Source organism: Barbatula barbatula (genome assembly GCF_947034865.1).
Source record: "Barbatula barbatula genome assembly, chromosome: 18".
Taxonomy (NCBI): domain Eukaryota; kingdom Metazoa; phylum Chordata; class Actinopteri; order Cypriniformes; family Nemacheilidae; genus Barbatula; species Barbatula barbatula.
Genome location: NC_136781.1, coordinates 13,151,849 through 13,170,400, shown reverse-complemented (window position 1 = coordinate 13,170,400; position 18,552 = coordinate 13,151,849). Strand labels below are relative to the sequence as shown.

General features: G+C 37.1%; 1 protein-coding gene across 1 annotated transcript in view; it reads left to right on the top strand.

The window, feature by feature from the left end:
- The first annotated feature begins 4,777 nt into the window (after positions 1-4,777).
- ahnak (AHNAK nucleoprotein) overlaps positions 4,778-18,552 on the top strand; it is a 32,589-nt gene continuing 18,814 nt past the window's right edge. Inside the window, exons 1-4 of the mRNA XM_079480545.1 lie at positions 4,778-5,097; positions 17,527-17,589; positions 17,805-17,961; positions 18,224-18,429. Of these exons, the coding sequence (XP_079336671.1) occupies positions 17,805-17,961; positions 18,224-18,429 (363 nt within the window). The 5' untranslated portion in view covers positions 4,778-5,097; positions 17,527-17,589. The remainder of the gene's footprint in view (positions 5,098-17,526; positions 17,590-17,804; positions 17,962-18,223; positions 18,430-18,552) is intronic.

Genomic DNA, 18,552 nt, shown 5'->3' with positions numbered 1-18,552 from the left:
ATTATATTTTATTATTTACATACAATTTGCCATGTTGTTTCTACACGGGCCTTAAACGGATGGAGCGCGTTTCATAAAATAGTTGATGATATCTTAGTTCTGTTTAAGCCACCGTAGTGCTTCGAAAGGGATGGGTAGGGTGAGCCGTTGGTGGCAATTTGCGACCTCACCACTGGACGCCGCTAAAGTTCATACACTCGTCCTTTAATAAAACCCATCCAGGAAAGCTCTTTAAACTTGTAACTGGAAACCACGATCATGTTTTCCAACCCAATTATAGCATCTTTGTTATAGAAACAAATGCTACTCAGCCATGAAATAATACCGCTTTAACAACACTGCTTGCATTGTTACACCGGATGGGAATTAGATTTGTGCTCATTGTGCGGCTGCAGTGGAATCAACTGAATCTTTTCAAGCTCAACATAACATATACACAGTGCCTGTTTTAAAACTAGCCACTCTCAGATTTACAAGCAGAAACCCAACTCGAAATGTGCATTTAAGGTCACTTTGTTTTGTTTAAACTTCAAATAAAGTGGCTCCTCTTATCCTCCGAGGCTTATCCCAGGACACACCCAATAAATTCATCCTCTCTGCCCCTCCTTGTTCTTTCCCTTCCTTCGCTTCTTGGTATAGCACTGCGTGCATTGTAGTCATACGGGATGACTCACCCTGACACACCAACACTCGGTGGTGTTATTCGCACTAGTTCACACAGGCAGACACACCTATGAGGCACTCACCAGGAAACACCCGTTACCACATATCCTAGTTTTGAGCTAAAGCTATATAGAGATATTTTTCATGTGCCCTCCAACATCACGCATTACACATCTCATACAAATTTAAAGCATGGGACCCTCTTGTTTAGATTATAGTGACTAATCTCGCAAATATGAACATGCCCCAAACCAGAGCGCTTTTTGGTGCATTGGCTGTTTCATGTCTTTTTTCCCTCACACATGGTTTCAGATCTCCACAGAAAAGCATGACTGTTTTGTTCCTTGCCATTCTTTGCCTGTTTGTGATCCAAAAGTTTTTTTTTTGCATTGGGGAGACAGAACTCCTACACCAAGAATGCAACGAATGAGAACACTGGAACATGGACTTCATTCTTGACTTTTTTGTTTGTTCTTCTGGTAACATTTCCTAATTGTTTAAAATTACTGAATTGTATGAAACAAAGCAAGTTTTCTTCACGCCACTCCCCGTCCTCTTTACAAGACGGACACTAGAACTCCATTTTGTGTTTGGAGAATTCATCTACTGCTTACCATTACACTGCTCTGAATATGGGTGTGACATGTGGATTTGTTCACCGAGCGCCTCAGGGTTTTCTCTCAGTCTGTCTGTCGTTCTATTTGCCTCACAACCAACCCACCCCATGGCCGTGTTTACACACCTATTGCCTTTTTGGAAAGAGCGATATCTAAGGAAGCTGAAATAGTTATTAAGAACAACCACAGACATCTTACTCAATCAAATGTAAAGTAAACCTTGTGAAACGTATTTGATCCCATGCAAGTAAAAACAAAGCAAAGGATTCACAGTGAGAGAGACAAAAATGCGAGATGCTTTAGGGCAATGGTTCTCAAATGTTTTTGTTGTATGGCCCCCTTTGTGTAGAGTTCATTGCTTTGCCCAAATAAAGACTTATAATCTTAAACTTAAAATTTTCATTAAACCAAACGTTCATTCAGTATTACAATGCTGCATCAATTCTTTTGGTTTGATGGTCTTTTTTTCCTAATGTTTTATTGCATAAAATCTATATGCAACTGTCTATATTTCATGAAATGCCACAAAATCTCTACCCACTGGATCCATCTTGGGACCCACAGTTTGTGAACCACTGCTTTAGGGAATGATTGATTGATCTAATAACTGCAGGGCAAAACCCGAAGCTCTAAAGTCTCTAAACTATACGCCAGTACTGAAAATGTTAAATATCAGGTAGGTGAAAATGAGCATTTGGAGTTTTCAAGTATCTCATCAGCAATGTAAATCGTGTGAAGTTTAAGTGTTGCTATAGGTTAGGGGCGTCCTTTTTTCTTTTGCTTATTAAAATATGAACGAGACGCACAAACATGGGCACGTATGCATGTGTGCACTTACCTTGACATTTGTAACATTTGTTTTAGCACTCATGCAACCCGTGAGAAAACAACCACTGCTTGTTTACATTACTGATTAAGATTCTTACATTTTACTGTATATAAAAACAAGTGTAGGGCAGGGTGGTCAAGCTTCTTGGTTTGTTTTATTAAATATTGCAAACGTGTGAGCTGTATGTGGGGAGTCAGCATTAGATGTGTACACAGTGAAGAACACATTTAAGTTAATTGGGTTAATTATTCTACTTCAACTTTAGTATTTCTTTTTATGTTTTTATATCATTGTGGTCACCTGTTATTTTTCTCATTGTTTTATTTATCAATTCATTGTTGCCATTGACTATGCCAAATGGGCAATTTTTTCTTATTTTTTTTACGTTTCACTTAGCACAACCTAAATTCTATCAAATTCATCTTATATTATTTTATATCTAATGTAACACTTTTGATTTTCAGAAAAACATAATGCTTTTCTTTGTTTGTGGAAGCTTTGTTGCATTTGTTAGTAAAGTTAGGCATTACTACTACAATCTAGTAAATTAGAAAAAGATGAAAAATATCGGCTGAATTTAAAGCTGTTGGTTTTACATTTACATTTTTTTAGTCATTTAGTCATTTTATTATTTGATTTATATGTTTTTTACTTGTTAATATGTTAACGCTTAGCAAGAAGATACTTTTGGTAGATTTGTATTATTATTTAAACAATGGGTGCGTTAAAACCAAGTGTAATGTTGAGAGGGCCACCCGTGCCATTAACAAGCTTCATGATATTTACAGTAATATTAATTAGTAAGTTTACAAAAGATGATGCATTGTTCCTTTTAACAGGGGCAGTGTTTGCTCAATGCAGTCATCACAAAATGAGAAACTATGCTCAGAGATTTACGTTGGATTTTCTAGTATGAAAATAGTATGGAAATTATGTTGGCCTAGATGAAAGAAAGTACTATCTCTGTGTTTACCGACACAATGAACACATGATCATAGATGTGTTTTTCAAACGGCTAAATGGTTGGCATTTGTCTATTAACCGTCCAATGCATGATACTGACTACATTAAACATTTTGAAAGACATTATTTTGAAAGCCACGATCCTTAATTATATTTCTAGATGATATAAAGGCATATATAAATACACATACATCACAAACAAAGTAGTTGAAGAGTAGAATATAATTTTCTTCAGTAATGTTTTATAATCAAATATACATTTATCATCATGCACAAATTTCCATTCAGTATATTTATCATTTATATAATAAAACTTCTTTAATGCAATATACAAACAGAGCAATAGAGTGCAATGACTGTAGACGCACGTAACGCACATGTTCACATGAGTGGGTGTGTGTGGTGATAGGAATGTTGCATCTGTACATGCATACTTCTCAGTACTACCCGACATGTCAGATACTGATTCAATTTGTAATGTTTTGTTTGCTATAAGTTCACAAACATTTTTGTTTTCTTTTTAAAGTCTTAATTTAAAATACTGCAAAATGCATTGGGGGTGGACGCGTAATTTTCTCATAAATCGTATTTTGTCCATAAAATGACTAAGAAAATAAAAGTATTTTAAAACAGACTTTGCTCTTTTAAATTTGTGATTGAACAACTTATGGATAAGAGGTTTTAAAAAGTATGAATCAATAAACAAATAAATGAACAACTTTTTATTATCATTATCATTGTCCATCCATTCTTCCAACACACTTTTATTCTGCATTGTCATTGAAGGACTGGAGCCTATCACAGCATCTAAGACCATCGACAGGAAACACTGGGGGCAGATGACAGTTCATGCAGCTCTCAAACTCACAGACAAACACTTACGCAGGGGCATATTAATAACATTCTGCATGTCTTTGAAATGTGGGAAACCCAGAGTACATGGAGCAAACCCACAGGGAGAGAGGAAGCACATGTAAACTCTTTTTGTATGAACAAGGGGTACAACAACAGACAGCTGTCCATTAGATCTGAAAACAAGAAAAAATCCTCACTACAACATTTTTACAAGTGCCGAACAACAGTCTGCACAGTATTGTAATTTACTATTGCCATTCTTTCTTCTGGTGCTATAATTTCATTTAACAATCAACTTAAATCAGCAACGCGAGTGAACAGGAAATTGTTCACTCAAAAAAAACAACTTGAGCACAAGACATCATTCAATGCAGCACAGAAGGGCATGAACAATATGAGAGACTGTGCACCTGACAACATAAACAATATACACAGCAAAACCTTGTAGTGGAGACTTAGTAGTGTTGCAACACATGATGGGCGGACGACATCTACAATTACCAATGAGCAACTCAATAAACCCCTCTACTGAGATAATAGCAGACCACATACATCTCAATGGATGACAAACAGACATTGATGCCATTACTTCAAGGATGTACATTTTAAAATTAATCTTTTTAGTTTCTGCATTCAAGCATCATTTAAAATGACTGTATTTTGGAAGTGTTTTTTAACAGCAACACTCCGTAAGTTCCTAAACAACAAAAACTAAGCGTCGACAGGATAATAAAGAAAGACAAAACTGTTCTTCGATGTGCGCGTTAAACAGTGCGCTTAAACGGCACGTCAATCAAACTCCGGGTGGGATGGACTAAAATTATAAATGACCACTCCCTGCCACACCGTTACCTCCGCCCTGTTCTCCAGTGAAGAACTGCGCAGCGCCAGCCTAAACCCTGCCATTCTCCATAGCCCGGAGTTACACGCGAACACGACAAAGCAGCACGAAAGTGAGAGGAAAACACAGAAAGAGAGAGAGAGGGAGCGAGTGCGGCATAAAGTATACATAAAAAATAAAAAAAACTGAAGCGAAGCTTTCACTCCTCGAGAAAGAGAGAAAAAGTACACGATTAAGCTAGAAAGCGGTTTGGTGGTAAACTTTTCTGGGCTGTGGCAGAACGACGTGGACCGCATAGGATGCCCGAGCAAAAGTGTTGACGTTTCCAGGTGAGTTTCTGAGGTAATTTCGTCCTCGATCAATCAGCGTGCAACTCTGGCGTGCAACGCCATGCGCGAGATAGTCATTAAACTGTCTGGGAACTTTTGATGTGTTTAATGACGTATACATTATGATATATATGCGCTTATGTGTTTTTAAGAAAGTATATTACAATCTTCAAAGTTCAAAATATCGTTGTCTGTATGTGCGTACTTGCAGAGGGTGGGTGTGTGACCTCTCAATGGCCATCTGTTGCGCACGCGTTTACCAACAATATTAAACGTTGAGATTGTCCAGATTTCAGGGTTTTATTTCTTCAACTGGAAACGTGAAAGGTTACTGGAGAGCTACAGGCTTCGTTTTATCAATAAGGGAAATTTTCTGGCGTTTTGCATGCCATGCAAAAGATACGCCCAAGTACAGGCGCGCGGAGTTAAAACGGTGGGACGTGGATAAGATGGTTGTCTCTCACTTCGGTTGTTTGACTTTGAGAATTATTTAAAATGAACTAAATGCATTTGGTTACTTCGCCACAAGAGAGAGTTTTACTCCTTCATAAATATTTTAATTTTTAAAGATGTAACGTTATCATGAGTGCAATTCCTTCCAACTTTAACGCTCCTCTTAAAATAAATATATTGCCCTGCCCTACCAAATCTGGTCATAGCTTAAGAGTTTGGGACAACGTCAGCACAAATTCTGCATCGTGGGTGTAGTGCCCAAAAGAATAGATTTCTCATAATTTATCCTCAGATGTGTACTGTGTTTAAACTTTTTACTGTCTGTAGAAAGTGTGCGTTCTTTGGAAATCCCAAATTTTGCCTTGGTTTTCTTAACCTGGAGTCCTGGTCAGGGTGTGGGGTGTGAGTAAGCGGGCGATGGAGGAGGGGGTAATGGAATGCAGTGGTTTGGAAAGTCTTACTAATTGAAACCAGGTTTGAAGCACAGAGGGAGAAAGCAAGGCTTGCTTTGGAGGAGAAAGAATGAGGTGTTTTATTCACGCCCGAATGCTGCGTGACTTAAGTTATGAAGCTTTTTTTGCAGAATGTTATATAACCAAATGACAGCAATAGATAAAAGAAAAGGAGAGGGTCAGAAAGGGCGGCATTTCGGATTGGCTCTGAAAATGTGTCTGTTTGTATAGAATAATGTAATTTCTGTTGGACCGGTGTCATGTATGATATATGTGGATGTTTATGCATAGAGTGTTTAAGAGAAGAATATTTGGAGCCCATCCCCCTCGCCTGCCACACCCAAAGCTCTCTTTTGGGTTTGGCAGAAGAGATCACTCTATAGCAGATTAAAGCAGTAAAACATTTTCCAATACTTTATTCAAAGCTATACATGTTTTCATTTTTGTTATTGTTCAACTTGAATAAGTTCATCCTTAAAGTTTTTAAGGTTTCTGGGGTTTCGTCAAATCTAACAATGGCTGTTCTTTTAACCTTGATTATATCTGAAGGTTGCAAAGTGTTTTGTTTAAAACAGAACGGAATGCATCTTGCTTATCTTATTTAGGTTTTTAATGTTGAGTCGAAACAACAGAAATGGGCGTCTTCCCTGGAGGTCTTCCGTGAATGCAGAACTTTCTCCTGCTCTGTGTCGATGGGTCGGAGAGTTAGGGTGTGCTGTATAGGTCTTTCTTTACCAGTGTGAAACGGGAAGAGTCTGGACTCATGCACACTTCCTTTGTCATTTCCTTAGACGCTTGTCAGAGTCTTGCCATGCTCAAGAAATACTTTTTTGCATTTTGGTTTGTGTCTCACATCTTAAATGTTCTTTTGTCTTCAACAAAATTGTGCAGATTATCCATCAAGGATAAGCGTTTGGCGCTGCTTGAGTTAGAGATAATAGTTTATAGGATGTACGTATCATTTAAACCTTTATGAAATATTGCGTTGCATTATCCTAGTGCATGTCTTTCCTGTTCAGACTAAGCCTGGAGTTATCGGTGTTGCACGATTGAGAAAGTTTGGCTTGAAGCTAAAACAAAGCCTTTGCCAACTTTATTGCTCTGAGTCAGACATCCAAATTTCATAACTTTTCGATGTGTAAGATATGAAGTGTTGTAAGACCTAGTCTGGCATAGGTAGCAGATTCATAGATTTGAGGTAATGGATCATTCTTGGTCAATTATAATTTAGTGTATTTTACTGTTTGATAGTCAATTACCAATTCAGTTTTGCAGTTGCCCAAAGTACACATGTTTTTAGTAAATTGATAGATAGTACATGGAATGAATTTTTCTTAGTTTATAATTGTTATTATTGGAGTACTGCTTCGACAGACTGTCCCACTGTTCCTCTATGATTCAGTCTGGATTATTTGATTATGAATGGAGAACACAGACTGCATTTGTTTAGGGTTTATAATCACATGACAGTAGGATGGTCAGGCTGTGTATAGATGTTCATTTGGCTTCAAGGTCACTACGAGGGTGCACGTAATGCTCTTGATTAAGTGGTATTTTTAGCCATATATACTTGTTTTCTACATATGAAAGAACCGTACTTTATACAAGTAGACACGTATGCAAACTTAAAGCACCCACACATGCAGTGACAAGTGTGACATAAGTTGCTATGATTTCCGGTTGGCCACACCCATGAATTCTGCATGATTCAGTAGTGGAAGCAGAAAGTAGTTTAAAAAGTGTTGAGTAGTTAAAGTACATATTTTTTCCAAATACGTTTGATCAGGGTGTAACTACAATGTGCCACAGGCAGCTGTGATGTAATACAAATGACAAAGTTATATTTCATATCAAATCAAAGGGCAACAGCAAATATGCATAGCACATGATTCATTATTTTTTAGCTTACAATAACAGGTCTGTTTGTGAAAATACATGCATCACGGCAATGCCTGTGTACAAAAAGTATTTACCTAGAAGTAAAATAAACATGAATTTTAATAGTGGCATTTGTAAATGTGCTTTAAGGGGATTCAATGATCGGCTTTACTTGACGTATACGAAGTGTTTGACCACAGCTCATACTACATCACGCTATGCCTGTATGCCAGCAATGCAGTGATGCACTTGTGTACAACAGCACGAGTAGATGTCCTGCAAAGGGCATAGGTTATTCATCTCTGTGCATGTTTACACATGTTTGTTTCTTGTTGCATTTATATTGAGTAGCTTTAATTAGATATTTGGGCGCATCAAACCACATGCTTTTTCACTTCTTCAAAACTATTTTCAGTGGGAGGATAGACATATCTAGAAAACCATCTGATAGTGATTGAATTATGATACAGCCTACTGGTCAGAGAACACCTTTTCACAACAGAAATTGCAATGTGTTGCATTGCTGACTCATATCCTTTGATTTGGTTTGAACAGACTTACTGAATAAGTAAACCATGACAGAAAAAGTGACTCACTCACTGAGACCGCTTATCTATTGTACACATAGAGTAAATGGACATCTAACGTTTAATTCATCAACATGTTATGTAGTGCTTGCCTAAATAGGTCGTTACGATTCCAAGGGAGCTTTTAATAGAGCTATTCTTCTGCTCTTTTAGTTTGCACATCTTTATACTTCACAGTTGGATTGAAGCATGGCTCGTCTTTGCACGCGCTTGGTCAGATGTGGGTTTTGAATCGAGTCCACGTGGAAGTGAAAATGGAACATTTAACCAAATTATAGATTTCCTTGATTTTTTTTTCCACGAATGTATCGGATCTTGTTTCACATCAGAAATTTCCCAGCTGCCGCCAGAAAGATGAATCATTAAAGGGCTAGTTCATCAAAATTCCTTCATTTACTCACCCTCATGTCATTCCAAACGTATGAATTCCCTTTTTCTGCAGAACACAAGATGTTTTTAAGAATGTTGGTATCCAGATAACACTGGACCCCATTGATTACCATTGCATGTATACAAACCACAGAAACAATCCTCAAAATATTAGCTTTTGGGTAACACTTTACAATAAGGTGCTATTACTTAACATGAGTAAATGCATTAGCTAACATTAGCTAATAATTAACCATTTAGTTCATTAATCCTTGTTAATGTTGGTTCATGTCAATACAGTTATTGTTAATAATAGTGACAACGTTTGATTTTAATCACAATTTTAGACAACGAGTCAAATTCACTAAATAAATGACAGAATTTTACTTTTGGTTGAACTATCCCTTTAATATAAATTTAATAAAAAAATATGGGTCAGGGAATAAAGTGTTTACAAAATGGCGAGTAAGCAAACTGTAAGCAAAACCACAATTTATTTTATTGCATTGTCTAATTGCTGACTGTGTGTATGCGTGTCTCTTATTAAACATTACAACCATTTAATGGAAACAGTGAGCCTTTAGCCTTGGCTCTTCTATAATTAGTGGTCTGGTTATCTGCCCAACAATTCTGCGATCTCTTGTGTAACCCGCTACATTGGCGAGTCTTACATTTTTGGTTGTGTAAGAGCTGTCACTTGCACTGTCATACTAATCCCTAAACCCTGCAAAGACATTTGAACATTTATTTTCTTTTACCATGTATTCATCAATGTTACAAGGGCTACTGCTTGTCTCTTTCAGCGTTCAACCAGCGTCCTGCCATAAAACAATAAAAAGGCTCAGATTGCATTGTAAGCCTGTGGAAAGCATGAAAATGTGTACCCTGTTTTTGTACCCAGTTCGGACCCACGGTGCGAGTTGAGTGGTTGGGTGTAGGACATTGCTTTGGAGTTAGTCATTGCAGGATAGGCTGGGCTTTCTTCCAGCTGGCCTGACGGCTCTATCAAGGAATGTGTGTGACTGGAGGCCTGGGTGGGGCTCGCAGCTCACTGTTCTCTGTGCGGGCTGAAAGATGGTCTGTGTGGAGTTTCTTTTTTCATGTCGGATGAAGGGCGTGTCCCCTACTTTGAATTTGCAACATTTGCTGAGTTTATCGTAAAGTTTGTGGAGATGTCGCTGAACTTTGTCGCATCTCAGACTTGAGATGTGAAATTTCGATCAACAGCTTTGGTTCACCTTAGAAGCTCTTTTTGCACAAGGATATTAAACATCGTTTAATACATGTTTTTTATCAAAGCTTCTATATGGAACTTTTTATAGCTCAGAGCAGTTTTACAAGCACACGACTTGTTGGCTTCTCCATAATCAGAATTTTAATTACACCGTCTATAAAACTGTATCTCTGCTTTTGTAGACGTTTTGTTCGACATGCTCCACCTTTAGCTAGGTGACAGCAAAGTGTTACAGCTAAGTGGGAACGCTTCATAGATGTTACTCCTTTGAGTGTACACAGCTGCTCTGCCAAATGTTGTTCTTCGTAAACAATGTGACAGCCCCGTCCAGACTGGCCTTTATCACCACGACCCGAGACTATTTCAGTCGCAGCTCAGAAATACCCCTCGGTTAATGAAACAACAGGTTAGCAAGAGGTTCCAGCGATGCTTTACGAATAACAGACAATGCAGTTTAAACAACCTGAGAGAAAACATGACATTTGCAGGTTTTTTTGTTCCCCATAGTGTTGTTCCTCCCCACCAAATAACAGGTAATTTTTTAAGAGAGTGCAAACGTGTCATTGAGTGTCTGGGTTTTCTAAATGTTTGTAGCTAAGATTTATTATTGGCTGTTTGTTTTTGAAGGGGCTCAAGAGATACAGATACCAACTTTGTGAAACTGCCCAGTGAGCACGGTGTATTTAAACAAAGTCATGATTTACGGTTAACTGTTGTTTTCTAGCAGTTTTAAGTGTCAATGGTGGAATAGGACTGACCGCAAATATCTGGGCAGGTTCTGACAAGCATAGCTGTCTGTGCTTATTTTGGCATTTCACTTAAATGAGAGGTCATCTAATGTGTTGCTGCTGTGATCAGAACCTCACAATTTTGACTAACCACAGCTCTAATCCTACTGTGGTCATGTGTCTTTTTGATGATGATATCACCGTTCATCCCCCACACAATTGATCTTTAATCATAGTGTTCTGCACGTGCGTCTTGTCTTGTCATGCATCGGTGCTTTAAAGTTCCTGAAAGGCATGTCTATGAAAGGAACATTGCCAACATTGCTCTTGACCAGGCTGACAGGAATCGAACAAAAATCTCTTTGTGCCCGAACTGATAAGTTTAGTTTTTTAATCAATGGGTGCATGCAAATATGATATCACCGTAACACATAATTGGAAAGGACTCTTTAGGCAAATTCAAGAGGAGTGTAGAATGACAATTCAACAGTTTGAAGTCTGCATTACACAGAAGTTGTGTTTGTGTTTTTCTATGATGTAATGTATATCCGAGTAAACCGGTTTCTGAGATGACAACTAATATAGGGTGGGAAATCATTTTACAGTTTGGCATTGATTGGAGCATTGGAAGTTAAAAGCCTGGCAATTGGACTAGGGTTGGGTACCATGTATCCAGTATATAATTGGACCAAATCAAGAAGCAGATTTTGGTGCCACTTAAATGCTAACTGAGCCGTCGATTGAGACATTTGACCTCATTCATGAGAACGAAAGTCGGAAAGCTCTTATACACATAAGAAAGAATCTTATACAATGGTTGAATGGATCACAAATGATCTGTTATCTGAACGGCTCAGAATGCACATGACCCATGGATTCATCATTGTGAAAGACAGTTTCAATGTGGCTCTCTCTCAATCTCTGCGAGTTCAGCATTCATCACCAGGCTTTAACTTCAACCAGGCTTTTTAAGTTTTAAAGTGAAACTAACATTAATTTGAAACGCACATGACACGTCTGTGATGCAATAACAATAAAACTGTTGCGCGCATTTAAAATCAATGAAGGGCGTGCTGCGTGCAGTGGAGCTTGTTCTGAACACAGGGACGCTTTTGACAAGAAAGACAAGCGAGACAGTGAAAGTGCTAAAACCGTATTGCATCTGTCAGTCTGATCTCTAGACATGCAGTCTTTCAAGCTTTTTACTCTGACTGCATGTATAGGCATATAATTATACTTATTCATTATACATGCTGTCTGTTTTTAAAATAATGTAAATATAGTGTAGCCAAGAAGGCAATCTGTAAGGGACTTAATTTGTTTATATATTCAACTATGGCAAGAATTTAGTTGTAGCTGGAGGGTAAACCGTAAACACTAAAACGTCTTTCTAGCTTTATTAGTGTCCATGCTCATTTCACATTAACTTAAAACTTTAATTGTGAGTTTGTGGTGTATTTTTTAATGACTTCATAAATATTTTTTAATAGAACATTTTGTTCTTTAATCTCATCCACGGGTGTTTTGTGGCTCTTGTGGTAGGTTCTTGTTTTTCCACTTAAGAACATGAGAATGTGTTACTCTAATTTAATTGTGACTTAATGTTAAGGATTGACATTTGGTAGGAGGTGTCTTATGCTTGACAAGAACCTTCCAGCGTATGACTCGTGAACCAATTACACTTATCAGGTCAGGCTATTTGGTTAACAAGGGAGTTACAATGTCAGAACAAATACTGAGATGAGAAAACATTGAGCTGCTTCAGTTGCACTCATGAAATGTGCAGGGATTCAGTGCCTTTCATTGTTTTGTGTGTGTTAGATAAGGGCGTATAAAGAAGTTTGATTATTCAGTGTCTGTAAAGTGAAATGGTGTGTATTTAAGTCACATGGCTGGTCTGAAGACACTGGAGCTCTAAGGTTATCAGATGCTGATATACACATGGTTTGATGTTTGCTGTGACAAATCAACTTCATTTTGCTTGTGGCAAGTGTCAGTCGGCATTAGCATGCTAACTATGAATGAGCTACTATTGCGCTCTGAAATACTTTTCAATATCAGGAAATGCATTTATTCAATATATTCAGTTTTCAAATATTAGCTCGGAGATGTGAGGATTTCTATTTTGATGTTGCTAACCATTTTTATCAATTGTGATCTAGCTAGCTGCGTATCAAAGCGACTTAAAGTGTAGAATTTAAACCAAGCAACTTGTTTTTCAGTACGGTGAATGAAAACTAGTTTGACAATTGTTGAACAGAAACATCCAGAGAAAATGTTTAAACTTGTGCAGGCACATTTAATCTCTTAGCTTGGGTTCACATAAAAGAAAACTCCCTGTTTTGTGTGTTCATTCTGTAACGGTTTCACTGTCGCCCTCTTAGGGTAAGCCAGAGAATGTTAAACAACTAGGGTGGGGCTTCTTTTTTGAGGAAAAGAGGAATAAAGTCTACCTACTCCCTAGCAAAAGTCCTGGAATTATGCAAGCATTACACAAAATGGACTTAACTGTTTGATACTTGGAAGGAAATTAAATGTAACATTTATCCCAGTAATTATTTCTGCTTTCTTTCAGAAAATAAAGGAAGACGGGAGAGTGAGCATTAGCCTGGGCACTTTAGTACGTCTTTTGTCTTCCTACAAAAACAGTAACGCAAAGATCTTGCTTACAGTGCATGCAGAATCATAACAATCTAATTCAGTGGTTTAAATACAGACTTCTACACCGTTTCATCTTAGCAACATCAACAAAAGTTACTGCACATGCGCACTGTTGTGACCCCAACTTGACAAAAGAGTGCCTGTAAAAGATTTCTGATAACAATAAAAAAAGAGAAGTACTGTTAATTGGCTAAACTTATGTGTCCAATATTTTTAATTTGGACTCTGATACCAACTCGACCGTTAGATGTGATTGCACCATATGCGACCAAACTACAGGACCTATTCAACAAATTGTTTATTTAATCAAATGAGCAACAAAATTCAACACATTGTTTATTTGATACAATTATTATGCAGTGAAATAATACAAATGAATATTAACATATTATATAGTTATATAATATTTGACACTAGCCAAACAAACCGGAAGTTAACTGAAGGCGTACGCGCATCTGATGAAACTGTCTATAGTCTTAGAATTTTTATTAAACCAAAAACATAATCCGTTATACAATTCTCTGACATCAGTTATTTTGGTTGGTGTTCTTTTTCTTATGTTTACTTGTAAATATTCATCATACATTTTATGCATTTCATAAAATGCCACAAAATCTGTCGCCCACTGGATCCCCAGTTTGAGAACCACTGGCACTGACCAACACATCTCATATTATTTGAATAAAAGCTATACTAAACTTCTCTACTTATTTTATCAGATTTGATCTGTATGTATTGCTACGAATCAACGGTTTCAGTGTCAACAACATCCCATTAAAATGATCCAAGGCCGAAATCTGACTCATTTTTTAATTGTTTGTTTTAGTGAATCATAAAATCCACAGTGAGTTTCTGTGACACTACAGAAGTCCTCTTTGTTTAGAATGGCATTCATAGTCCATATTTACCCTCTGTTGCCAGACCAGCCAATGCCACACTCTTGCTTGTTTTCCCCTCCAATAATAAAAAATACGTAAGAAAAGTTTGTAGACCTGGTGAGTGGACACATTTACTTTATGGGGCTGTATAGTGTGGTTTGACCTCTATTGCTTTTATGTTAACTGCATGACCCCCATAACAGTAATAAATAGCCATGGCTTTTTACTTTTAATTTGACTGTTAATGGCCTGTTTACAGTCTTATTAGAAGTCAACAGATCACAAGCATGTGTTCGAGTTTTAGTTTGGGAGTGTTTACTGTCTTGTGATTGCACAAACACTGTGGAGGGTATAAATAAAGGCCTGCTTACACTAGCATCATATGATTTTTTAGTAAGACCCAGCTGGTAACCAGTGACACTGTTAGTCTTGTGAAGGCAAAGGCTGTCTCTGTTCTTCATAGGAAGTTTGTCTGCCTGTATCACCCACCACTTCGCAACTAAAAAATCTGTGCGATGAGTGATATGTGCCTGCATATGGAGCCCTGTGGTTTACTGGATCTTTGAGGCATGGTTATTGCGTGATTTTTCTCTTAAGATTGTTCCCCACTTTTTAGGAATAGTAATCGGAGTTCCCCACATTTCCTTTTCTGTTACCCTCCCACCCATTTTGCTCCTAAGGCACACTGCCAGGAATATGTCAGAGCTTTGAGAACAAGTACTGTCCAAACAGGTCTGCACATCAAATGGTTAAAAGGGGCTGGAGGAGGTGGGACATGCAGTGGTGGTACTGTACAGGAGTAAGGCGTGGTGTTATGTTAAGAGGCCGAACGTGCATTTGGCAGGGAGTCTAGTTATGCTTGCTAGGGAGTTGTTAATAACACAGTGCTGTAGGTTTTCCCCTTTTCTTTTAGTAAATTCCTGATCCAGCCAACAATAATAGAACATCAATGGTTCTCTCAATTTCTCTCACAGTTGATGGATTAAAAAGAGTTTTAAGAGTAATGATGCAGAGTTGTAGTTCTAGTTGATGCAAAATATCTCATGTTAAAAATCTCTTTGTTTTTAATGCATTTCTGCTCAGTAACGCGCTCAGTCCTCTACCGTGCACAAAACATAATTTTAACACAGGATTGAAATATGCATTTAATCCTAATTTATTACTGTAATGCGTCAATAGATTTCTTTGAGTAAAATTCAAATATTCTCAAAAAAACTGAATATGGTATTAAGTTAAAGAATTAATATTCTCGTCACGTTGTGTACATGACTTCTGCATTTAAAAAGTTACTTTTGATGTATGATTGTGTCATGATGTATCGTGTATGATTAATATAAACTTGCTTTGGCATCAGGGGTTAGGTCTCTTTTAGCAAAACATGCTATGGGATTGATGGTTTTGGATGGTTACGGAAGGCCTTTAAATTATCTAAATAGTTTTCCTAAAAGTTTTGTCATTAATGTCATCAAACATGTCACACCTTGTTTTTAATGAATTGAAAATAATTTGTTAATGCCGTTATTTGCGAGAATCGCAAATAGTCATTTGTTTCCAGTGTTTCTTATGTTTTATCAGGCCATTTATTTTATATTCTTCTACACACAGTATGAAACATAGAAGGCCTGGTAACTGAGAAAAGGTGTTGTAGGATCTGGTGCTGAAGCAAAGTCCTAGTGGCCAATTTTAATATTTTAAAAAGCTACTGACAACTAAATGTAACAACTGAAGTGGCGCCCCCTAAGGTAATGGGAGGGGAAATGCTGGTTTCAAGTCATATTTGTGATATGCAGCAATAAAGGGATACTCCACCCATACATTTCTTTGTCCTGTTGAACACTAAAAGATATTTGGGAATTTTCCTACTATGGCAGTCAATGATTTCCCAGAAATGTCAGTTTTTAACATTTTCCCAAATATATTTATTTGTGTTCATCAGATGGAACAACTTTAGGGTAATTAAATGACACAATTGTTGGGTGTAAATGTGCATATTGTTTTGAACCTGCATTCCTTCTGTAATCCACTAAGGTCAGGGTCAGGCAATTTTCAGAAGTATGTACACTCGCTATTTTAAATCAAGGGAAGAGGGTTCAAATTACTTGAAAAATGTTTGTGCATCCCACCCAATGCATGGTAACATGAAACAAAGCTTTTTTCCATTGCTTTAGTGGTCATATGTCATCATGCAATATATGCAGAACATTTCATCCCATCTGTTTGTCTTAAAGAAATGTTCTGCATTGTTAGCATAGTTTTCCAGAGTTGGCTTCAATTGATTTTGTTGTCAGGCCACTTTTAAAACTTTTCACAGTTTAGAGCGTAGCTGAATGAGTTTTGCTTACTAATTTTTAAGTTTGGAGATGATTTGGATAACATGAGGATGCTGATTTGATTGCAAAATTTTATAATGGTTCATTTAATTTTTTGTATTTATGCATGTATAAATGTTATTGGCTTCAGTGAATCATGGTGTTTATCCAAGATATCATTTGCCATGTTATTTTGTATTGCTTTCCTGTCAAGTAATTTCATAGTTATAAGAAACTAGATCGTCTTTTGCAATTTCTCTGAAATATGCAAGTAGGTGTTTTCATATCCAAGAGGTTCTGTGTGTTATTGCAGGGAGAAGAATGAGGGGGTGATATCTTTGAAACAATGAGCTTTCTGCGTTGGATCCTGGAATGACAGGCCCACATGTCAACTCAATAAGCCTCATGTTAATCAGACAGAGACGACTTGTTTTTAGCTGTCGTTTAATGCGTTTAAGGCGTTTTATGCTGTATAGAAATATATATATATATATTTCTAGGTTTTTAGCTGGTGTGTCTCTGCTTAATTCATGATTTTTCTGATGAAGTATGTGAGAACGGATGAACAGATGTAGGTCTTGGAAGACTTGGTTCTAAAATCTTAAATCTAAGAGCAACTCGTGCTGGTTTAGTTTGACATCTTGTGGACAGCTTTATTGCCATCTAGTGGTACACAGATTTATCAGCTTAAGTTTACTAATTTGTTTTACTAAAAGCTGAATTCATTCAAACTGAACTCAAATGATTTTGTATTATAATGCATAATATTTTATTATATTGATGTGTACAGTAAGCATAGAAATATGATATTATATTGATGTTTACAGTAAGCATAGAAACATACCAAGACACTAACATTACATTTTTGTGTATTGTGTAGGACAGAACTAGGGCAGACAACGGTCCACTGTAGGGAACGGGTGAAGAAACAACACATTAAGAGGTATCCTGTGTAGCTATTTGTAAATGTAATTTTTCATTTTATTTTAATAAGTCATTGTAAATGCTTTGTTTAATGTGTTTTCTTTCAGTTCTGTCTGTTCATTTCAACTCATTTTTAAATGTAAAGTTTTGAATTATGTACCCATTATGTTAGGTATATTTAGGTATTTTCAAACGTTCATATTTTTCACCTCTAAGTACACATTTTTGTTTAAGATGGATGACGAGCAGGACACAAGGGAAGTTCTTTTCCCTCAGTGGATGGGCCCTGATAAACATGGGCTCACCATAGAACAAACAGGTCAAGGAGAGATTTTTGTCAAAGAGGTGAAAGAAGAGTCCCCTGCTACTCACTCTGGGAAAGTATATCAAGGTATATTAAGTCAAATTGAATGTGTCGAGAAGCAAAAGTGTAGTAAACTCATGTTTTATGTAAGCTTTGTATGACTTGCTTAAGTGCAGAATATTCTTGACCGTCAGTCTGTTATTAAATTTTTTTTCCAAAAGTTTGCTCTTAGAGCATAATTTGAACTCTAATGGTTTTGTAGTCTTTCCAGATATGATTTATCTATTGGAAACAGCATTAGATAATAATTGTTCTTTAATTCATTTCTCGTTTTCTGCCCATGTCACAGGTGACCAAATAGTTGGGGCTACCATTTACTTTGACAACATGTCCTCAGAGGAAACAGCTGACCTACTAAAGACTTTAAACAAACATAAGGTTGGACTCAAATTGCAAAACAAGACTGGAGAAAAGTCACCTTGCCGCTCTCCAATGGGGACGTTGTCCTGGGAAGGGCGTGCAGGTTTTGGGGGGTCTAGTTCAGACATTCTCCTGGTAAGTTGATCTAGGTGTTGATCTAGGTGTAATGGACCGTGACCATATGAAGCTTTTTAAGCTTAATATTTTCATTGAGTTTTGACAAAAGTATATAAGAGCAAACATTGTTTCAGATGTTTT